Consider the following 24,404-nt stretch of genomic DNA (forward strand, 5'->3'; position numbering starts at 1 on the left):
CAAAATTGTTCAGAGTAGTTAAATCACAAGCAGATTATGATAAATTGCAGGAAGACCTTGTAAGACTGAAAAATTGGGCATCGAAAAGGCAGATGAAATTTAATGTGGTTAAGTGCAAGGTGATGCATATAGGGAAAAATAACCCATGCTATAGTTACACAATCGGGCCGACACAGTAAGGACGCGTAAGAGAGTGCGGCAGTGCCAGGCTCACCCTCGTTTGCCGCTCGCATATTTTGGTTCGCATACCGCTCGATTCAGTATTCAAATTAGATGCAAATCCAAGTGGCATCCAAAGCGCATCAATGAAGTGGTAGGTGTGCGCAATCCATCTTACTGTATACAGCGCCTATACAGTATCCAGGGTGTGCTGGTACCTGTCATTTCAAATGTCATTTGAAATGTCATTCCACCAGGTAAGTGGATGGTTCTTTCCTACAGATCCCGCTGCCTTGAGCGCCCGGCTGGATGTCCAAGCTGGACGTCAGAGGTCGCAGCTTGGACGTCCAGCCGGGCGCTCAAGGCAGGGGGAAGGCCCATGAAAGTCTGTCTGCACTGAAGCAAGTACCACACACTAGTTACTCACTGAAATACTCTTTCTTCATGTACAGCTCCAGCTCCTTCTCCAGTTCCAGGGACTGGCCGTACAGGCTAGAGCATGGACTGGCCCGCGGCGGGCCGACGCAGTCAGCTTCAGGGTTGCCCGGGGCCCCATAGCGTGAGTCCGAGTAGCTGGAGCGAGGGCTGACGTGCCGCTGGTCGTAGTCCATGCTGATGCCGCTGTTCCGGTTGCTGCCACTGTCGAAGCCGGTCAGGTCATGGCGTGCGTTCATGGACCTTCCCGCTGCTTTGAGCGCCCGGCTGGACGTCCGAGGTCGCGGCTTGGACGTCCAGCCAGGCTCTCAAGGCAGCAGGAAGGTCTATGAATGTACGCCGCGACCTCGGACATCCAGCCGGGTGCTCAGGGGAAAACAGCGCAAGACATGTCTGCAGGGGCTTCTGCTCAGGTAGGAGTTTGCAGGAAGTGAGCCTGGGAACAGGAAACGTACTGAAGAGCTTCTCCTGACAATCAGTTTACTTGGCAATTTCTGACTTGTTTCACAGAAATGTTTCAAAAGTGATTGTTAGCTAATAATAGCATTAAAAAAAAATGATCATATCTCTGAGCAGCGGGAAGGTCCACGAATGCACGCCGCGACCTCTGACGTCCAGCCGGGTGCTCAGGTCGTGGCATGCGTTCATGGACCTTCCCGCTGCCTTGAGCACCCGGCTGGACGTCCAAGCCGGACGTCAGAGGTCGCGGCTTGAACGTCCAGCTGGGCGCTCAAGGCAGCGGGAAGGTCCATGAACGCACGCCACGACCTGAGCGCCCGGCTGGACGTCTGAGGTTGCGGCATAGGGCCTGATACAGGAGCTCGTGCCCACTGCAAGCCAGCGGTGACAAGGAGCCCAGACCCACGAGAAGGCCAGAGGAGCTCCCGGAAACGGTGTCCGTTCTTGCGTACAGAAACTAAACCCTACGGAACCGAAGTACTCTGAAGTTAAGCGCGGTGGTGCCAGGTTGGGTTACTTTTTTCCTCCTTGTGGATTGGGTTGGTTTGGGACTGGGTGGCTAAGTTCTAGCGTTCATCTTTGTTGCTGGCATGTGGTGCTTTTTTTTTTCTTTGCTGCGGGCAATTCAACCAGTAGTTAGTGATGACTCTTCGGCCGGAGCCAATGAGCGGTGGCATAAACTGCAGTGCGACAGAACAGATTCAGAGAACTGCTGCTGGGCTGGAAGCTGACTGAACACCACACTAACGCCAGGGTCAGGGTAGGCGGTAAATATGCAGGTTTAAGATGCGACAAATAAGCTGGTTAAAAAGGCGATAATCTGGGCGCACGTTACTGTATCGGAGGGAATAGCTAAATTGATCATTAACATATCATATACATGCGGCAGGTGGAGACGGATACGCGTCCATTTCGGCAAGCGGTAAGGACGCGTAAAACCGGATACTGAATCGCGGGTTCACCTTACACGTCCAAATTGTGCATCCAAAGCGGGTTAGAAACAGGGTAACCGCGGCCGCGCTTTACTGTATCGGCCTGAATGTTAGGTTCCATATTAGGTGCTACCAACCAAGAAAGATCTAGGCGTCATAGTGGATAATACATTGAAATCAACGGTTCAGTGTGCTGCAGCAGTCAAAAAAGCAAACAGTATGTTGGGAATTATTAAGAAGGGAATGGTGAATACAACGGAAAATGTCATAATGCCTCTATCGCTCCATGGTGAGACCCCACTTTGAATATTGTGTGCAATTCTGGTCGCCGCATCTCAAAATAGATATAATTGCAATGGAGAAGGTACAGAGAAGGGCGACCAAAATAAGGGGAATGGAACAGCTCCCCTATGAGGAAAGACTAAAGAGGTTAGGACTTTTCAGCTTGGAGAAGAGACGGTTGAGGGGGGATATGATAGAGGTGTTTAAGATCATGAGAGGCCTAGAACGGGTAGATGTGAATCGGTTATTTACTCTTTCGGATAACAGAAAGACTAGGGGGCACTCCATGAAGTTAGAATGTGGCACATTTAAAACTAATCGGAGAAAGTTCTTCTTCACTCAACACACAATTAAACTCTGGAATTTGTTGCCAGAGGATGTGGTTAGTTCAGTTAGTATAGCTGTGTTTAAAAAAGGATTGGATAAGTTCTTGGAGAAGAAGTCCATTACCTGCTATTAATTAAGTTGACTTAGTAAATATTACTAGCAACAGTAACATGAAATAGACTTAGTTTTTGGGTACTTGCCAGGTTTCTTATGGCCTGGATTGGTCACTGTTGGAAACAGGATGCTGGGCTTGATGGACCCTTGGTCTGACCCAGTATGGCATGTTCTTATGATGTCCCAGTACTGCAAAGCGTAGAAAACGCTGGTGGTCTTGATGGACTGGGATGTGAAGGTAGGCTTTGGCGCGGTCCAGGGAGTTTAGGAACTCTCCCGGTTGTACTGCCATTATTACAGAGCAGAGAGTCTCCATGCTGAAGTGTAGTATCTGCAGATGACGGGTGACGTTCTTGAAGTCCAAGATGGGTCGGAATGAGCCCTATTTCTTGGGAATTATGACCTACCCCACTAAACAATTGATTGTCTTTAATGATATATTGTAACCGAACCTTTAGCGGCACCTGTTAGAATGTACTATTGTACGCCCTCACCTACATTAATTTATGTGCCTACATGTAAACCGTTGCGATGGTATATGACTTAGCGACGGTATAGAAAAGATTTTTAATAAATAAATAAAACTATAAAATAGATGGAATAACACCCCATATTGAGTCGATTCCACTGCCGGTCTCTTGGTGTTGGAGTGGCAAGGTGATGATATAAATTTGTCCCAAGGGATGCTGTGAACCCCCAGAGAGTAACCTTCTCGAATGATGTTTAGTACCCATTTGTCCAACGTGATTTCGACCCATCATTGGTAGAAGAGGGAAAGTCGACCTCCTATTTCCTCTTCCTGTAGATGGGTCAGCCCATTCTCATTGGGAAGCTAGGTTCGAGCCTACCCCTCTCTTGGTTTGCTATTCCAAAAGGACTGGAACCTCCCGGAGGGACAACGAATTCCTGTAGGGTCGAAAGCGCTGGGCGCCCCTGCCCCTAGTTCTTCTGGGAGCTGGGATCTTTTTCCTCTGTCTTCGGTAGCCAAGGCACTGGAGATTCGCTCCACTTGCTGGCTAATTTCTCTAATTCGCTTCCGAACAGGAGAGATCCCTTAAAGAGAATTCTTGTTTCGCCTTAGAAGTTGCGTCTGCAGACCAGTTCCGCAACCATAACTGCCTTCTGGCTGCCAGTACTGAGGCTGCTACTCTTGCTGAGGTATGCACCAGGACTGAGCTTGTTTCCGTCAGGAAGGCTGCGGTAGGTTCAATCGCTTTTCTGCATGCGTTCCGGAATTATATGCCTCCCTCGAGAGAAGCAAGCAGGAGCATGCCACCAGCGCACAGCAGGAAGCAATCTGCAGTGTGGAAGCGATCTGCAGTGTCATTGCTGTTGCGTCGAAGGCTTGCTTAAGAATGGATTCTAATTGCCTATATTGAGTATCCTTCAATGCCGCCCCTCTCTCAACGAGAATGGTTGTTTGCTTCGAGACGGCACAAACCATGGTATCCACTTTCGGGAAACGCAGGCGTTCCTTGGTCGCTGGTTCCAGAGGGTACAAGGCTTCCAAGGCCCGACCTCCTTTAAAGTTCGCCTCTGGGGCATCCCACTCCAGGACAATCAGTTCCTGGATGGCTTCCATCATTGGGAAATAGCACGAGGCCTTACGAAGGGACACCAAGATGGGGTTCTTCTTTGGTTCCACCATAGGGTCCATGCTTGGAATCCCCAGAGTCTTCAGAGTCTGGGCAACAAGGGCTGGCAATTCATCCCAGTGGAAGAAGCGAAGCATGGTTCTATATGGTTCTAGGCCTGGAGGGATTTCCCCTTCCTCCAGTGAGGCAACATCATCATCTGTGGTGTCTGGGTCCCTGTTAGGGAAATTCTTGGTAAGGCGAGGCATGTCTCGAGGCACCCGAGCAGGGCTGGGAGGGACAGGTGCTCCCAGCTGGGGTCGCAGTCAGGGCTGACTGCGCCTGAACAAAGGCTTGCGTCCCTGGAAAATGTCCAACCAGGAGAAGGCCCCTGGGTCCTTATTAGCCCCAGGGGGAGTCTGAGTAGGGGCCACTGAAATGCCCTCTTGTGGAGAAGATGCCATTTCGGAGTTGCTTAGGTCCGGGGTACTGTCGTATGGAGTAGTTCCCGACCCATCCTCCGACTGTGAAGGACTAGGCTTGGATGGTCCTCTCTGGGATTCCTCGCAATGTTTACACAGGCAGGACTCCAGTTCAGGCTGTGCGGCTCTGATGTGGCAGGCTGTGCAAAGGGAGTGCCTTCTGAGCTTCTTTTTCGCCGATGCCATGGCCTCTGGGTATAGTCGCCCAGGTAATGTGCCTCGATATGCACACTGTTATGTGCGTGTGCACTTATGTGCGCATGTAGATATGCGCGCGGCTGTGCAAGCAGCTGTGGTTGCGGCTATGTTATAGACGTTCAAGTTGGGCGCTCAGACAGTCCGGCCTGCCCCACGTGTACCGACGGACAAGGGAAGATGCACCGAAGCCCCCCACATGCAAGATGGTGCCGCCGAGGATCTCCACGTGTTGGAACCGTTGCGCCGAAACGGGGCCCAGCCTAACCAAGGCTGCTCAACCCGATCGGTGTTCCCCTATTTACCCTGCCGGATGGAACAGAGTCGGTATGGCGCGCCGAGTCCGGAGACCTTAGATTAAGTTTCCTGCTTACCTGGTCTTGGTGCTTACCGGCCATGTGCAAGGAAGGTCTCCAGCAGCAGGGGGAGAGGGCTTAACCTTCACCGCCTCGTTCAGTTATGCACCCCACTGCCTTTCAGCCGCTTTATTGGCTAAGTCCACGCCGGGAGCTGGCTAATGGACCAAGGCACATCTCTGAGGGATCTCAAAATCACCTCAAGAATTCTCAACTGGGGGAGGGACCCTTAGGTATCACCGCAGGAGAGCGGGGCTCAATCCTTTTTTAACAAGTAGGTAATAATTTCTTCTTTTTGCTGCAATTCGCTAACACTGTGCTGTTGTGGGGGTAGCGTCCACATCTGCTAGGAGATGGAGAGTTACTGAGGAGCTGAGGTCACTACAGGGGTATATCTAGAGTGACGTCAGCTTTGAAATCAGACTCAGTATCCCATCTGCTAGCAGAAGAGCACATAACCCACTGGTCCTGAGTCCATCTGGCTACACACTAGGAAATAGGGCTTTATGCAAAATAAGAGAACTCTCAATTATATTCTCCAGACTTTCGTTAAAGTCTTTCCCCCATTTCAGTTGGTTCGCATATATTAGCTTGCTTTTTTCAGTTTGATATAGGTGCAATAATCTTTGAAAAGCACTAATGTTTTTGGTACCACAGAGGCAATGTCACTTGAGAGTTGTTTATAGGCCAAGAAATCTGATTTCTAGAGACCCAATTTCTCTTGGCACTTATCAAAGCTATACATCTCCCCACTCTGGGCATTAATGAAAAACTGTAATGTATTTATATTACTTTTCCTTAGGGCTTTAAAACACTTTGCCTGTCGAGCCAGCCTAAAATTGGGATTGCTGCATATTGGCATCCATAAAGAGCTTTCCCATGAAAGTGACAAGTGCTGCCTCAAAAAGTTCCAAACATAGTGCATATCTCAAATATGGTCGTATGTATTTGCTTTGGTAATTTATCTGTTCGAGCATTTAACACAAGTCGATTGGGGCCAACACCAACTGATCAGACCTTACATCCGCATATACACTGGACATACAAATGCAATCCCTAAGTGAACTTAACATACATCTCTTATTATAATATCGGAAGTTGGGGAAACTCCATCCCCCTTCCTTTATAGAAGCTGCCATTTTTCTATAGATAGGCAGACTTCTTCCTTTCCACATTCTCTGTACAGTCAGAAGATCCTTCTTTTTCTATGCTACAGGTATCATTTGTAGAACATAAAGAAGTTTCAATAGCAACATCATTTTTATCATAGCTTTCTACCCAATGTATTTAAGGGGAGGTTCCTCCAGTTCTGGTAATTCTCTATAGATTATACCTCTAGATATTTAATTTTTTGCTGTGCCCATTGCAAAGGGATGTTCTCCCAAGTCTGTTCCAGCATTCCAGATAAGTCCAGGACCTCTGATTTCTTTATATTTATTTTAAACCCAGAAAAACTACTTTATCAGTTAAAAATTTGTAATATCTTGATTCATATGAATCCTCACTTTTGGTAAAAATAATAGTGTATAATCTGCAAAAAGGAACACAGATGGAACCCATAGATATTTTTTGTATATCTATAAGTTGCATATACCCCTCTAAAGCTTTTACCAGCGGCTCCAATGACAAAATGAAAAGTAAGGGAGAGAGGGGGGCATCCTTGCCTTGTACCTTACAAACAAACAAACAGTTGAGACAGGTTTCCATTAACCCATATACTGGCAGCCGGATTAGTGTATAATACCTGAATTGCCTCCCATATAAAACCTTGGAAGCCCAGAGTCTCCATTGCTTTATGCAAAAAGGCCCAGTCAACCCTGTCGAAAGCCTTCTCCACATCAAATCCAATTAGCATTGGGTCCTTCACTTTTAGCTTCTTCATAATGTTTGAAGAACTGCAATTCTTCTAAAGTTTACACTAGGTCTTCTCCTTCTGACAAATCCTGCTTGCCCCAATGAGATTAAACTAGACAAAATACGCTTTAAGGGGGGGGGGGGGGTTCAGTATTTTCAAAAATACTTTGATATCTAAGTTTAGCAGAGATATAGGCTGGTACGAGGACGCCCATTGTGAATTTGTGCCCGGTTTAGGTAAACAATGATGTGAGCCTTTTTCATAGTGTCTGGCATTCTCCCAGTTTTAATCATATCTATGTATAGTTGTTTAAGTGAGTCCGTTATCATAGGAGTTAAGGATTTGTAAAAATGGGCAGTCAACCCATTGGGTCTGGGAGCTTTAAAATTCTTAAGCTCTGCTATTGCAAAATTAATTTCAGACACCTGTAATTGACCAATTTAGATATTCCAATTGTTGCTCCTTCAAAGAAGGTAGAGAACTTCACTCAGAAAGTTTTCCCTCTCTTCCACACCTCCCTCGAATAGAGCAACTCCTTGTATAGTTTAAAAATCTCACTTATAGCAGTAGAAGTCTTCACTATGTTTCCCACCTTATCTGTCATACTGGTGAAAAAAAAGAGGAGCCTGCCTTAGGTTTCACCAATCCTGCCATTAGCTTACCAAGCACTACAACTTATGCTTAAGGGTCAATACCGAGGATAACACTCTCTGACGAAGCTTATCATTGAGTAACTTTTAAAACATCCAAAAAGCTTGTGTATCACTATCTAAATTTGACTTATGGAGCAAAATGGCCACCCCTCTGCTCTTAGGGGTACCTTGAAATGCAAAAACCTGACCTATCTACCTTTTCTTTAACTTCAAATGTTCCTTAATAGTCTCCTGTAAGATGACAATTGTACCTTTTAGGTTTTGAATATGTGTCAACACATTCTCCCTTTTAATAGGCGTGCCTAAGCCAGCAACACTGCATGTTACATACTTATCTGCGATCCATTATCTGTTTGTCAAACAATTTCCCGATCCCAAAGCCCTTGTTTCACCTATATCTTAATACTATTTTGACAAATGCCATATCTGTATATCCTCTAACGTTTGTAGAGCTTGCTGTAGTCACCACGTGTTCAAACCGTAGCAAAAATTCACTTTTTTTTCACTTTCCCTCATCTTCCCTTCCCCCACCCTCCCTCTCCCTCCAGAATACATATCATTCCTGATATGATTAAGGACGTCATTACAGATGTGCTCAGGTGCCATCCCCTTACATTTCTTCCCCATTTGCATAGAAAATCACATGTACAACTTCTATTGTAGTATAATTTTATTTTATTTTATTTTTTAAGAGGTTCTGCCTATTTTAAGTGTTATGTCTGAACTATGATTATTGTTTTTAGTTTTGTATTGATGTGTGTTTGTTAACTTAAGACTGTGAATGTAACTGTAATCCACCAAGAGTTTCAGATTGGTGGAATATAAAATGCTTGTAAATAAAAATAAATTAGTTAGTAAATAGCATAATCTTAATTTGTTTCCAAACACCTATTATGTAAATGCATTACTTCTAAAATCAGATCATGAGACCCCAGTAACTTTTTTCTAATTATGTAAAACATTCAAGGATAATTCTTCTCAAGCCGGGTTTTTTCTCAAGCCAGTAAGTTTGTTTTCAATCAGTCTATCAACCTTGCTGACTTTCTCCAGCCTTGTACACAAATTTCCAACTATCATGGCGCTTTCCCGCCGCTCTCTCATATCACTGTGCAGCTCCTTGGACTAGAGATGTGAATCGGAACTGGAATCGGTTCCGATTCCAGGTTCGGGGACTATCAGGGACTATCGTGCCATTTTTAAAGATGGCACCAGCCGTCCATTGCTCCTACCAGGTAACAGGGTCCGGCCAATGGCACCGATAGCCCCTGTCACATGGTAAGGGCAAAGGGCCATCAGCACCATTTTGGTTAGTGGCAGCCTAGGGCCAGAGAGCGGGAGATCGCTCCCGGGACCCCCACTGGATCACCAGGTACTTTAAAAGGTTTTGGGGGGGGGGGGGGTCGGGAGGGCGGGGGAAGCTAAAGGATGTGTTTTAAAAAGAGTCGGGATGGGTTTAGGGGTTGTTTTTGTGTGCCATTTTTCCCGCCCTCCCCCAAAACGATAAGAGAACCCCACGAACAATTTCGTGGGGAGCCCCCGATTTCTTACGAGTTTGAAAATATCGTACAATATTTTCAATCATCAGAAAAATGATTCACATCCCTACCTTGGACAATCTTATTGCAAACTTTAAGAACTTTAGCACCGCCTCTACTGTTACAAAAATTTACATCTTGCCCTCATGCCACACTTTTAGCTTCGCTGGGTATGTAAAGGAAAACTTGATATTTTTGACCAGCTTAGTGCACATGGAGTACTCCCTCTGTTTCGCAGACTGCTGCGGAGTAATCTTGAAACATAAAAATTGTGCTCGTCTGCTATTCCAACTATCTCACTTTATTAAATTTCTGAAAGATCTCTGCTTTATGAGCAAAATTCAGAATTTTCGCAATGACTATTCTCAATCGATTTTCTAGCCAAGGACGTAAACTATAAGCTCTCTCCACCACCAGCAGGCCTTGCAACTCCGAAAGTCCTAGGGCCGACGGCAGCCATTTCTCAATCACTGTGAGGAGATCTCTTTCTGGCAAGGTTTCAGGAACCCCCACAAAACATATGTTTTCCTTCTTGACCTATTTTTCAGGCCTTCCAATTTTTCATCTCTCTCATAATGATTTTTTTTAAGCGCAAGAATTTTACTTTGTAACACATTGAGCTCTCTTCATTATTACACAGCCGTGCCTCCACGGTGAATATGCGGTATTAAATTAATTTGTTTTCTAGCACATGCACAATGGCATATTAGCATTGTTACTGTCTGTTCACTAAAAACGCTTGACTCCTTGTCATCCTGAAACTCTGCCATCTTCAATTCCTGCGGCTTGGGTTTCTCTCATATTTTTTTTTTTTTTTTACAGGTCTGGTTGACATTGCCCCCTTACCGCAAATAACAATGTCCTTGTATTTTTACTGTCAAATCAGTTCTAGTTTGTTCTCGGGGAAAACTGATAGAAAGGTACAATTGATTATTATCGGGAATGGCACCCAGAGCTCAGTGAACTTATGTCTGCCTCACTTCAACACATCACATGACCCTACAAGATTATTTTTGTGATATTTTCTTTATTGAGTTACAGTGTGGTATACTACTCAGGAGTGCATCTATTTTTGGACTGTGTGTTTTCCCTGCCATCTATCAGTAAAGATTTTTATTTTGAAGGACAGAGTTGGTGTGGATCATGTCTTTTTGGGAGTGTTTGAATGGAATGCGTGAACATAAGGGCTTTGAAAAGTGAACATTTCCCCCCTGTGCAGGAACCCCAGGATAATCCTGAGGTCCAGGACTCTCCCCATGTGCCCCCATGCCCAGGACTAGAATGGGACGTGGACTAGAGTACTTTTTCACTCAACACACAATCAAGCTATGGAATCTGTTGCCAGATGACATAGTCAAGGCAATTAGCAAGGCAGAGTTTAAAGAGAGTTTTTAACAAATTCTTGGAAGAACAGTCCATAAAAGTCGATTCCCAGGGACAGCTATTACTATTCCTGGGAATGAGTAACAAGTAATTAAATTTACTTTGGGACCTGCCAAGTTTGTGGACCCCAGACTGGTTACTGTCAGACAGGATGATGGGCTTGATAGATTATGGTCTGACCCTGCATCACATTTTTTATATTATGTCCTTAAACTAGAAAAATAATAGGGTCATGCCCAATGATTCCAGATCAAAATGTCCTAAAAAGGCTGACAATGTTCATGGATGAAGCCACCAAAGAAAGGGTAACACAAATTTTAGGGGAAAAAAAACAAAACAAAAAATAAACCAAACATAGTCACAGATACTCTTGCAGAACTGAACATCTAAAGCAAAAAAAAAAAAAAATCACTTTATGGCCATCATAAAACTATTCGAACACAAAGCAGGTTACAGAATACGTCACAACTGGTTACATTCAAAATATTTACTTACTATGATAAGCTGCTTATCCCCATCTTTTTCAGCTTCTTTTAATTTTCTAATTTCTTTCTGAATATTCACTTCTGGAGACTGGGACTTCTCTGCTGAAGAACTGTTTGTCAAAGGCACCCTTTCAATGTAAACATGTTTCGTGTCAGGAAAGGAAGAAAGAGAGACTGTACGACCTGATGCTGCCTCAGGTGATAAATGTCAGAGCAGTGGCATGCATCACTCACAGCGAGACATCCAACAACAGAATGATCTTTGGGGAACTATTCCAAGGTTCCATCCTAAATCCATCTATATTATTGAGTAAATATGTACAGAAATTACCCCAAAAACCTGGATTTGAACTGCACAAACTGAATATGGTAACACCACTAAGCAACTCAAAAGGTTACGTTTCCACAAAGTAATATCATCAGCTGCTGGATAACTGAAGAAGATGTACCTTTCATCATCTGTCTCAGACGTCTGAGAAATGAATAAGTTCCGCACCGGCTGCTTGGGATCGGAACCTAGGATGTAATTTAAACAGACAAATCTATTACTTTTTATTGAATATTTTGTGCACTGAGGGTTTATACACAAAACATACCACCATTATAAATAATGCACCTAGAGCATGATAGAGAGGCAGACTAACTCAAGACAGTAAAAGTAGGCTGGAAGACTGGAACAGGTACTTTGGTAAGTTTTAAAACGTACAAGAGAAAAAGGCAATACAGCAATTTTTGAGGTTGCATCTATAATGTCAATTTGAACCTGGATTTTCAATTTAATTACTCTTCTTTCCAAGGTGAGCTACAATTCAGGTATAGTAGGTAGGTTTCTACCTCAGTAGTTTTACAAACTTGAAAGGCCAATATAATAAGCTGTGCATTAAAACTGTGTGCTGAAATTCTTAATACATACACTAAAAATTTTAATTTCCAATGCAGAAAGCTAATTGTATGCTACTGCATTAGGAGTTTTAAAAAGTGACTAACCCAAAAATGTGCATAGAAATATTTAGCACACAAAAATACACATTTTATGTACAAAACACATACTTCACTTGGGACAGGCAGAACTGGTACGTATTCAGGCACAGTTTAAGTTCCTGAGTTTCCAGCCAGTCCAAAGTCTTCACCAGCTTGGCCTCATGCTCCTCTAATGCCTTTTCAAAAATGAGGTCAAACTTTCAAGCTATTCATATCTTCACGGTCTTTTCCATGAGCCTTTGGAAAGTACTAGGAGCGCCTGTAATTTTCTGAGGTATCCATTCAAAATGGTAGAAACCCATGGAGGCAGATAAAGGTTGTTTTAACTTGTCACTTTCTTTCATGGGTATCTGGTAATACCCACTTCCCAGGTCCAGGACAGAAAACCATTTGCTCCCTGTCAGCCAATCTAGTATATCATTATTCTTGGCAGAGTGTACTGGTCTGGAATAGTTCTCTTGTTCAGTGTCCTGTAGTCTGAGTACATTCAAACTGCCCCATTCTTCATAGCCATCACTATGGCATAGGCATAAGGGCTCCCTGACTCCTTGATAATTCCTGTAGGTGCTTTCCTGCATCCTCAATATCACTCGGTGCCAGCTGTCGGGACTTTTCACAGAAAGGGTGTGGATCATGAAGGTATAGAGGGTATTCAGCCCTCTTGCCAATCCCACATCCCACTCATGGGCTAAAAACATGTTGCCACACTTGGAGAGCTGTACTAGCCTTTCTTTCCATTTGGAGAGGAACTGGGGTATCCCCAAAAGTTGAACAACAAGGAATCAACTGGCATAGTAGGCCCGCTATGCAGGGAACATCCTGCAGCAACAATCCACTGTGACATTCGGGCTATCTCTGAGCCCCTGACCAATAATCTCCTTCTTGGATTCATTTTGCACCCAGCCCTGCAACTGTTTACTGCTCAGGGCTTGGGCCAGTAAAATCCCCCGATGTATTAGCAGTCCTCCAGGCAGATGATTATTCGGCGATGCTTGTAATATCACAGGCTGTTTCCTCATCTCAGGGGTAAGCTCTAGGTGGCAGGTTACTGGTAAGGTGGCCCCAGACTGTAGTTTCACTGACTGCGAGGCAGCATACCACATGGGTCACAAATCTTCCTCACCTTTCAGAGCTTGGGGCTGTCCCACCCGCCTGTATGCTACTAGATACACAGGATGGCTGATTACACTGGCATAGTCAGGCCCTACCATCTCTCTGTATTTTTCTGCCAGCCTACCAGACAAACTGGCATTGGTCCCAATAATAATGGCCGTATTATCCCTCTCTCTTGACTTAGGGCACAGCAGAGCCAGCATCGGAGCCATCATTGGTACCATCTCTTAAAGTCCTATCACTTTTTCAGGGAACACTACATCCAGTATTACATATCTTCGAAACTGGTAGCTAGACTCAGGCCTCAGATGGCCAAGTCTTCCACTGGGTGAATTGGCAATTGTCTCAAATGGACCTTGTACCAGTATTCAGAAATGATGGTGATCTGAGATCCGCTGTCCAGAAGAGCTTTCACAGGATGCCCCTCCATCTTCACAGATACCACAGGCGTAGGTTCAATCAGAACTGATAAAATAAATAAGTAAACCAGAACAGCATTAGAGGCTATTTCTGAAGCAGTACTGGAGCTTTGTATCTGGTGGGTTCCCTGGCACTCCCCTCACAGGGCCCCGCAATAGTTTTCCTGCGGCTGGATAGGGTTGGTCCTCTTTGGCCCCCTTTGATAAGGCATAATCTCATCAAGTGCTCTTCTCTCCCACATCAGTAACAAAGCATAGCTCTAGTCGTCTCTAGAGCATGCGGGGGAGGGCCCTCCATGTAACTTGCTTAATTTCCTCCATGCTCTAAGGGCATGGAGGACAACTACTTGGGGGGTGCTAGCACCCCTCCCCCAACACAGGAAAACCTGTTTCAAAGATGTAATCCTTTGGCACAGGCTTTCAACCACTGCTTGCAGGCCCCTATCTGAACTCATAAGCATGGCTATGGCCCTTGCTGCCGGGTCCTCCGCTTGTGGGGGAGGAAAGTTACAATGAGCCTTCAAGGAGGCTCTCTCTTGCAACTGCTTAAGTGGCTCTGCCCAACCAGCAACTTCAGTTACCTGGGTTGTCATGCAAGTTGCAAGGGGGTCCATTTTTCCCAGTCCTAACCAAGGCCTGACTCGTATCCTCCTGCTCCTCCTCATCCCGGATCTCACGTAACAGCTGTAGGAAACCCAGAGAAGTAGTCTTCCTGTCTCACAGCCGCAGATACAGGATCAGCCTAGCTGATTGCGAGGCTCTGTGCACCAACTGCTCCAGCAGAATTTAGTCTCTCTGGGATTGGGAAAAGCTGCCTTTTCAGATAACTCTCGTGAGGGGGGTGTTCATTCCCCTTAGCAAAGCCAATGGAGGGAGGGAGAAAAACTATTTCTTATTCCAGAACAGGAAAAATAAGTCAGGTCCACTTTCTGCAGTACCACAGGGTCTTTTCTAAGGGGTCTAGACAATCTGCTGGTGTGGCTCGAGGTTTTTCCACTTTGAGGGCCTCAAATATTTCTAGTCCTGGGCTTCTCAAACTCTCCCTGATGTAACGCTTTTTTCCTGAATTAGAGCAATACCACTCCTGCATCTTTTGTGTGGCCTGCTGCACCCTATTTTCTTAGTCCACTTCACCGCCTGGTACTGGGATTTTTCCAGAAAAGGTCCTCAGGCACTTGTAAACATTTCTCTCTGGATGCAGTTTCTAAGTGACCTCCATCATCTTTCCCATTGCCAGTATAATGTATACAGTGTCAGAGGAAACTTTCTCAGCTGGGAAAAACACTGGGACGGATTTTGAGAATTTACGCACGTAACCGGTCTTCTGCGCGCCGGGCCTATTTTCAAAAGGCCAGGCGACGCGCGTAAGTCCCGGGGCTTTACTAAAGGGGCGGAGCCAGAGGCGTCCAACAGAGCGGCCATTGCCGCTGTGTCAGAGGATTGTGTATTGGCAGGCTGCTGGCAGGCGCAAAAGGTAAGATAATTTTGGGGGGTTAGAGTAGGGCTAGAGGGGGGGGAAGGTTAGGGGAAGGGGTGGGAAGGTTAGGCTAGGGGGGAGGGAATGGGGGAAATCAGTGCGGCTCGGCGTGCACAATTGTGCACCCCCTTGCGTGCGCCGACCCCTGATTTTTTAACTTGCGCACACAAGTTATAAAATCGGGCGTACATGTGTGCGCGCCAGGTAGCGAGCGCACATGTACGCCGTGCGCACTCCTTTTAAAATCGACCCCACTGATTTTAGTCCTTGCACTCTTTCCCCATTTTTCCAAAAATGAGATAAGCTCTTCCTGTGGAGTCTGGTCCTTAGGGGAGGGCCTGTGAGCTGCTCCTGCTACCATCAGTGTCACCACATGCAGGGGAGGATACTCGCTGGATGGAGCAGCTACAAAGGTAAAAAATGTGCAAGAGGCGTGGCCATTGTTAAAAAATACCATCCTAGAAGCACAGTCCAGATGTATTCCACACCTTAAGAAAGGTGGAAAGAAGGCAAAACGATTACCGGCATGGTTAAAAGGGGAGGTGAAAGAAAATAGAATAATGCATAAGCTAAGAAGGAATTTGAAAAGAAGTTGGCCGTAGAGGCAAAAACTCACAGTAAAACCTTTTTAAAATATATCCAAAGCAGAAAGCCTGTGAGGGAGTCAGTTGGACCATTAGATGATTGAGGGGTTAAAGGGAGAATTAGAGAAGATAAGGCCATCGCGGAAAGATTAAATGATTTCTTTGCTTCGGTGTTTACTAAAGAGGATGTTGGTGAGGTACCCGTTCTGGAGAAGGTTTTCATGGGTAATGATTCAGATGGACTGAATGAAATCACAGTGAACCTAGAAGATGTGGTAGACCTGATTGACAAACTGAAGAGTAGTAAATCACTTGGACTGGATGGTATACACCCCAGAGTTCTGAAGGAACTAAAAAAATGGAATTTCAGACCTATTAGTAAAAATTTGTAACTTATCATTAAAATCATTCATTGTACCTGAAGACTAGAGGATAGCAAATGTAACCCCAACATTTAAAAAGGGCTCCAGGGGTGATCCAGGAAACTACAGACCGGTTAGCCTGACTTCAGTGCCAGGAAAAATAGTGGAAAGTGTTCTAAACATCAAAATCACAGAACATATAGAAAGACATGGTTTAATGGAACAAAGTCAGCATGGCTTTACCCAGGGCAGGTCTTGCCTCACAAATCTACTTCACTTTTTTGAAGGAGTTAATAAACATGTACATAAAGGTGAACAGGTAGGTGTAGTGTATTTGAATTTTCAGACGGCGTTTGACAAAGTTCCTCATGAGAGGCTTCTAGGAAAAGTAAAAAGTCATGGGATAGGTGGCGATGTCCTTTCGTGGATTGCAAACTGGCTAAAAGACAGGAAACAGAGTAGGATTAAATGGACAATTTTCTCAGTGGAAGGGAGTGGGCAGTGGAGTGCCTCAGGGATCTGTATTGGGACCCTTACTTTTCAATATATTTATAAATAGTCTGGAAAGAAATACGAGTGAGATAATCAAATTTGCAGATGACACAAAATTGTTCAGAGTAGTTAAATCACAAGCAGATTGTGATAAATTGCAGGAAGCCCTTGTGAGACTGGAAGATTGGGCATCCAAATGGCAGATGAAATTTAATGTGGATAAGTGCAAGGTGATGCATATAGAGAAAAATAACCCATGCTATATTTACACAATGTTGGGTTCCATATTAGGAGCCACCACTCAAGAAAGAGATCTAGGCGTCATAGTGGATAACACATTGAAATCGTCGGTTCAGTGTGCTGCAGCAGTCAAAAATCAAACAGAATATTGGGAATTATTAGAAAGGGAATGGTGAATAAAACAGAAAATGTCATAATGCCTCTGTATCGCTCCATGGTAAGACCGCACCTTGAATACTGTGTACAATTCTGGTCGCCGCATCTCAAAAAAGATATAGTTGCGATGGAGAAGATACAGAGAAGGGCGACCAAATTGATAAGGGGAATGGAACAGCTCCCCTATGAGGAAAGACTAAAGAGGTTAGGACTTTTCAGCTTGGAGAAGAGACGACTGAGGGGGGATATGATAGAGGTTTTTAAAATCATGAGAGGCCTAGGATGGGTAAATGTGAATTGGTTATTTACTCTTTCGGATAATAGAAAGACTAGGGGGCACTCCATGAAGTTAGCATGGGGCACATTTAAAACTAATCGGATTCTTTTTCACTCAACGCACAATTAAACTCTGGAATTTGTTGCCAGGGGATGTGGTTAGTTCAGTTAGTATAGCTGTGTTTAAAAAAGGATTGGATAAGTTCTTGGAAGAGAAGTCCATTACCTGCTATTAATTAAGTTGACTTAGAGAATAGTCACTGCTATTACTAGCAACAGTAACATGGAATAGACTTAGTGTTTGGGTACTTGCCAGGTTCTTATGGCCTGGATTGGCCACTGTTGGAAACAGGATGCTGGGCTTGATGGACCCTTGGTCTGACCCAGTATGGCATGTTCTTATGTACCAAAAGCAAATTGTTATATATCAGGTGCATCTTCTTCTAAACACTTACAAATAGGCATCCTATTTAATAAGCACATTGCTGAAACTGATTTCCTGTGATTCTGCAGCAACTGCTGCAAAATTTGCCAACTCCTGCAGAATTGCAAGAAACCAATCCATGAGATTTAGTCCCTTCTTTTTCCAGTTTCCCCATGCAGCAAGGCTAATATTTTTGTTTTAATCCATTACTTAATTTAATCCATTGCTTTATTCACCCCCACCTCCAGCTATGCTAATGCTGTGTTCTTTTTTCTACAGCTCAGAAGCCAGGCTGCTGCTATACTTCATGTCCCCACCCTGCAAGCTGCACCATTTGTTTCTTAAACCCCCCACCAGTAGCTGAGATACTGCTTTACTACTCCTTCCCCTGAGCCAGTATTCTCTCTCCCTCGAGCCACAGCTTCCTTTTTCCTGACGAAAGCCACTGCTTGATGCCACAGTAACTACTCCTTTCTGCACCACATGACTTGCCAAGGCTGCAGCGCCCGCCAAGAGTAGTAGAGTGAGACAAAGAAGGGAAGAAAGCATGGTTAACGGAGCGAGAAAGTAAGGAAGAAGGGCGAGGATGGTTAAGGAAAGGAGCGTGGTGAAGGGGACAGAGTTAGGCTGAGGGAAACAAGCAAGAGAAAGGCTCTAAGATGGAGGAACAAGAAGGGAAAAGTGAAGGAAAGAGCTGTGGGAGCAAGGATGGCGAGCAATTGAGAGAGGAGTACAGCAAGGTTTGAAAGACTAAATGAAAAGAGGAGAGACTGGAAAGGGATGGAATGTGGAAGAATGAGATTAGAGGGGGAAGGAAGGGTGAACAGGAGAGAGAATGGCTGTAAATACAGTTGAAAAGTAAAGAAGTGCTTTGAGATGCGGAGAAACTGTAGTGAAAGAGGTAAGAGGAGAGAAAAAAAAAATGAAGACAAAAATAGCAAAATTGGGCAAACTAACCTGACACAAAGAAAACGACTGATTTAGGTTGGAAAATAATTTTACATTAATTTTAAAATGGACCATCAATAAAAATATGCTTTTTACATATTTAAGCATATGCAAAATGTATGCAAAGACACCACAGGATCTCAAAAAACATGCCAGAGACTTTTCTAACCCTTGCCACAGAATCTACCTCAGAGATGCCACAGAAGACCAGGGTCGGGCCCTTATTACTCAATCTCACATGTTAATTATAAATAACTTCAGTCTTTCTGTACACAATACACAGTAATTGCACTTTAAGCAGCAGCCAATTCAATAGCTAAAAACTTCTTGCTTACTGGAGTCCTAAAGTTGGAATCGCCCTGCACTAGGAAAACCACTCCTCAGGTCCGGCTCAAATTTGAAAGAGCAAACTACTGCTCTTAGGGAAAAGCTTAGAGATGAGCTGACGAACAGCACTGAAACCCATGCTCTCAGTATGTAATCCAGTATTTTAGTCATCTCTTGGGACAGAGTAGAGTTCAATGCTGCTCTTCAGCCCATCTCTAAGCTTTTCCCTAAGAGCGGTAGTTTGATTTTAACTTGCCCCAGCATCCAACCTTGTGTAAATTTAGCAGCACTCTCTACTCCAGGCAGTGCAATCCCAAGTTTATTTTCCTTGTTTTTTGTAACTTTCCCTCTCCCTTTTTCTGATTCACTGTATTTAAAGTTCAAGGTTCTTATTGAAAATATTGTTTTGTTTTTTTTTGTATTTAAAGATTTTTATACGTTACGTTATGCTTTACACTCCTTGTTATTTGTAAACCGGGTTGATGTGATGCCTATCATGAAACTCGGTATAACAAAAACAATAAATAAATAAATAAATAAAGAAGAGTCTGAGCTAGAAGTCCAATACTAGCCTTCCTCTCCTGGCAGAAAAAAAGCCCCTGTACAGGAAATGATGCACCTTCTAAAAGTCTTCACACCCTGCTGTCTAAAAACTACAAAACAAAATGCATTAAAGTCACATTTTTTTTTATTATTATTATTCTTTTTTTTTTTAATCAGCCCCTGGGAAATGACAGGAGGGGAACATCTGGATTGGAGAACAGAGTAGCTCAATTCTGTTCATCTGTTCTCTGCAGAGCCCAGGTGAACAGAGTTGAGGCACCAGTCCTGTATGCCATGACAAGGCATACAGGACTCGTAAACGTGTGTTTTCAGTAGCTGGTCCATTATTATGGAACTCTTTACCAGGCTGTATCCGTTTAACCTCCAACCATAGAGAATTTAAAAAATTACTAAAAACTCATCTCTTCACGCAAGCATTCAATTTATAGTAAAATCATGTATAAATGAACATTATACATTTATTCTTGTGTTTTAAAATTATGCATGTGCCTCGAATATTGAAAACCACCTAGACGGATATACTTTATCTATTTTTGCGGTATATAAAACTTTTTAAATAAATAAATAAAAATAAATAAATAGCACCAGAACCTAATTACTGTCCATTCTATTAATCATTCTGTAGCATGTAACTTTAATTACTATTAGCAGCACTATTAGGTATTTTTTCTCCTTTTGTCTCCTTTGAACCACTTTATGTATTACTGTGGCAACACGTGGACACGTCTGTGATAATGAAATCTCCTGACTCAAAATCTGAGAAAAGCATCAAAAGTGCCCGTCTCTCTTTGAACCTCCTCCCCCAAACTGTTGCAGAGGAGGATGCAGCAGGTAAAAGCACAACTCTCTTATGCCTCCCACTGGCAGGAGGGAGAATCATGCAATGACTGTACCCTGCGGGCGGTTGGGCTACCTTGGAGATGGGGGCACTGGATGTTTGCCCTGATTTCCTCCCATTGCCTCTTCCAAGGATGGCTTTGCATCTGAGTATTGGCCCCCTTTTTTTTTTTTCTAGCAAAATAGCACTGAATAAAGTAGGAGTTTGTTGCATTTATTATCTGTACAGTATACTCTACACTTTGATCATGAAAGAAAAACTTCAAAATATCCCAAAAGTAATTAAGAACAAAAACAATTAAATTAAAATCTTGATTGCACAGGTCTTCACACTCTTTGTCAACAGTAAAGCCAAATTGGCTCTGGTTCAAAAAATTGCTTTAACAAGTAAAATATGAAGTTAAACAGAGCCCAACTCTTTCCAATTACAATAGCTGAGATGAATATTACTGGATGAAGAATCAAGCCATTTCTGTTGCATGAAGTGAATTCGAAGCAAAGGTCAAAACATGGTGAAGGGACTCTGGTATAAAGTTATTCAAAGATACAAGTTGGGGAAGGCTATAAAAATATTTTAGTTTGAATATCCCTTGGAGCACTGTCAGGTCCATCATCATAAAACGGAAACAGTTTGGCACCATCAAGACACACTGTTCCCTGTTAACGTGCAAGCACGGCGTTCGTGCTTTCAATGTGAAACTGCTTATGCGACCCACAGCTGTTCTCAGCACCTTGAAATCGTTTTCTTTCACTTTAGAGCAGCGGTTCTCAACCGGTGTGTCCTGAAGCACACACAGGTGTGTCGCTACACTTTCCAGTCCCCCGCTGGCCCAGAGCTCCCCCTGCCCCAGCGACATAGGAATTCATCATCCGCCCGGGCTTAAAATGCTGTCAGCCCAGGCGGAATGCAAGCAGGAGAGCTGGAGTCAGTGGCACCAGCATGGTCTCTTCTTCCCACCCCCCCACCCCCCGTGGTCCAGAAGAGGAAGTGGAATGCAGTGGCTGCACACGCGGGAAGAAGAGACCATGCTAGTGCTAGCAGTGTGGCCCGAAGAAGAAAGGCCCGGCCTTAAGAATGAGCAGCGCGGCACAGAGGAGCAAAGTCAGCCCCCACGGCCGATGGAAGTCCTTTCTCGAGGCCACAAGAACTGGTAGTGGAAGAGGCTGCTGCTGCCGCTAGTTAGGTGGGGGGAGTGAGAAAGCATGCATGCATATGTATTTGAGATTTTGTGTGTGTGTGAGTGTGAGAGAGAGAGACAGACAGACAAACAGAATGTATGTGAGTGAGAGCCTCTATGTGTAAGTGTGTGATTGAAAACCTGTTTGTGTAAGAGAGAGTATGTGTGTGATTGAGATAGCATGAATGTAAGTGTATGACCGAGAACCTGTATGTGTAAGTGAGAGAGATCATGTATATGTATGATTAAGAGCATGTGTGTTTGTGTGTGACTGAGCCTGTGTAGGTGAGAGTATGTGATCGAGACCCTGTGTGAAAGTGAGAGAAAGAGAGAGAGCATGTATGTAAGTGTGTGATTGAAAGTGTGTGTGTGTGTGTGTGAGAAAAGACAGCATGTGTGTAAATGTGTGATTAAGAGCATATATAAGGGAGAGAGAAAAAACATGTGTAAATGTGCGTGATTGAGAGCCAGTGAGAGAGAGAGAGAGGAGAAAGTTGCAAGCAAACCATCCCTCCTCCTGCTAACTCAAAATAATATCAGGGCACCTGGATATCAAACGTTCCCAGCTATGCAGAGCAAAGCATTTTTTTATCATTATTATTTTTCATTATTGGGTCTTTGTGCCTGCTATTTGGAAATATTTTATTGGTCTCTAGAAATTTTTGGTATGTTTTTAATTATTGGATTTTTCATTCATCAGCTGGTTTTACTGCTACTGATTTTATATTTCTTGATTTGTTTTATGACACTGGTGATGTTTCTCTTTTTCCCTTGTTATACTGCACACAGAATCTCTGGCTTGTTGCGGTTTCCAGTTCAGTTTTCATTGGCGTGTTTCTATTTATACTTTATGGTCTCTTTATTCTTTGTTAGGTGAGGATCTGAACTTGTAACTGAGGTGAGGTATTCTGCTGGCGTGTAGTTTCTGTGTAGGACTTTATAGCAGCCTGGCTTGGTCCGTTTTCCTAATAGGAGTATTGGAGTTTTACGGCCTGATGTTTTACGGCCTGATGTTTTGCCTTGTAAGTTTGAGTACTGGAAATTGGCACTGTTTTGGTATGGGATGTTTATGCAATTTCTGTTCAGACAGAGTACTTATCTTTCCCTTGTGTCATTCTTAACAATAAAAAATAATACTGGGCCTTTATTTTTCTTATTTCCGCCTGAGCAGTGTGTCACAGATGTGAGCGTGGTCTGTCAGGTGTGTCACGATGGGAAAAACGTTGAGAACCACTGCTTTAGAGGTAAGCTTTTGATCACTTCAATAGATGACAAACATTAGTCGTTTGGGGTTCTTTTACTTGTTGTAGATGTAGTGAGTAAATAACTATTAAACTCATTATTTGAATTATAGATGCATTGCATATGATCTGGTGGAGAAGCTGATAAGCGCAACCCCACCATGACTTTGGCTAAAGGAATCCTCACTTGGTTTTCAAAATGTGAGTGCTGTTTTATTATATAGAGGTTTTCTAGTAAAGATTGTTATATAAATTTAATTTTTTTAAGTATTTATTTTAAATTTATAGATTATATGAAGAAAGCCTGCTCAGCAATTGCAAACATATAAATGCATAATGTTGAAAAATTTCCAGTCGGATATATCATGGGGTGGTATGAATCCTTTTGACATCTGGCATCTCCTATAAAATAAAAGATTACTTGGGCCTTCTTTGAAGTTTCTGAATCATCTCAACAGTCCATCTCACAGCATTGTGGTTTTCAGCTAAATACCCTTTAAGAAGCTGAACAGCAGTGAAACAAGAGTCTCTTGTTGGGGGACTCTGAATTTTTGAAGACATTTCAAGTGATTTATTATCTGTGCATTCTAAAAACCTATTATTTGAATCTGTTCTGAAAAGAGTTTTCTCCATATTATGAACATGTAAATATGTAAAAAGCTCTATATTCCACAGTTTTGTGCAATTGAAAAATATAAGCATGTATGATTTAGGTTTTATGTATGATTTATGTACAATGTGATTATATTATTCAGTGATTTTCTGCATGGTGCATTTTAGGATCTTTTCATATTGTGTGGGGTTCATGTATTTTTACAGATGCTTATTGATATAAATATGAAATATACCATACCATATTGTTGATATCTACTTTTGAAAAATGTATAATAAAAATTTTGAAAGAGTAATGTGATAATACATATATAATGTATAATCAAAAATGTTTTCCCTTTTTTGCATTTTATGGACCACCAAGACACAGCCAGGATCAGTCCTCTCTCCAAAGTTGGTACCTGAAGGTTGAGAAAACTCCTTTAGAAGGTCACTGTGAGGCTTAAGATTACTTTAAATGAACTACAGAGGTCTTTGGCTGAGACTGGACAAAATATTGACTAATTAACTATTTCAAGATTACTCCACCAAGATGACCTGTATGACACAGTGGCAAGCGGGAAGCCACTGCTGAAGAAAAGCCATATGATGTTCCAAATAGCATTTAGGAGACACTGCACGCATATGGGAGGTTTTATGGTCTGAGGAGACTAATGTGGAACTTTCTGGTTTCAATGCTAAGTGATATGTGTAGCGTTTAACAAACCCAGCACATCACCCTACTGACACCAATCCCTATAATGACGATGACAGCATTATGCTGCGGAGATGCTTTGCAACAGGGAGGCTTGCGAAAACTGAGGGGGAAGATGGATGGTGCAAAGTACAGAAGATCCTGGAGGAAAACCTGTTCCAGTCTGCAACAGACTTGGGAATGGAGTGGATGAGCAAGAGAAAAGTGGCACAGTCAAAGCCCAGACCTGAATCCAATAGAAAATCTGTGGCAA

General features: G+C 43.5%; 1 protein-coding gene across 1 annotated transcript in view; it reads right to left on the minus strand.

Annotated features, from left to right (window-relative positions):
- ESCO1 (establishment of sister chromatid cohesion N-acetyltransferase 1) overlaps window positions 1-24,404 on the minus strand; it is a 115,730-nt gene that overhangs the window by 64,842 nt on the left and 26,484 nt on the right. The window contains 2 exon segments of the mRNA XM_029591108.1: window positions 11,237-11,354; window positions 11,676-11,742. Coding sequence (XP_029446968.1) covers window positions 11,237-11,354; window positions 11,676-11,742 — 185 coding nt within the window.

The sequence above is a fragment of the Rhinatrema bivittatum genome, chromosome 2 (genome assembly GCF_901001135.1).
Source record: "Rhinatrema bivittatum chromosome 2, aRhiBiv1.1, whole genome shotgun sequence".
Lineage (NCBI taxonomy): Eukaryota > Metazoa > Chordata > Amphibia > Gymnophiona > Rhinatrematidae > Rhinatrema > Rhinatrema bivittatum.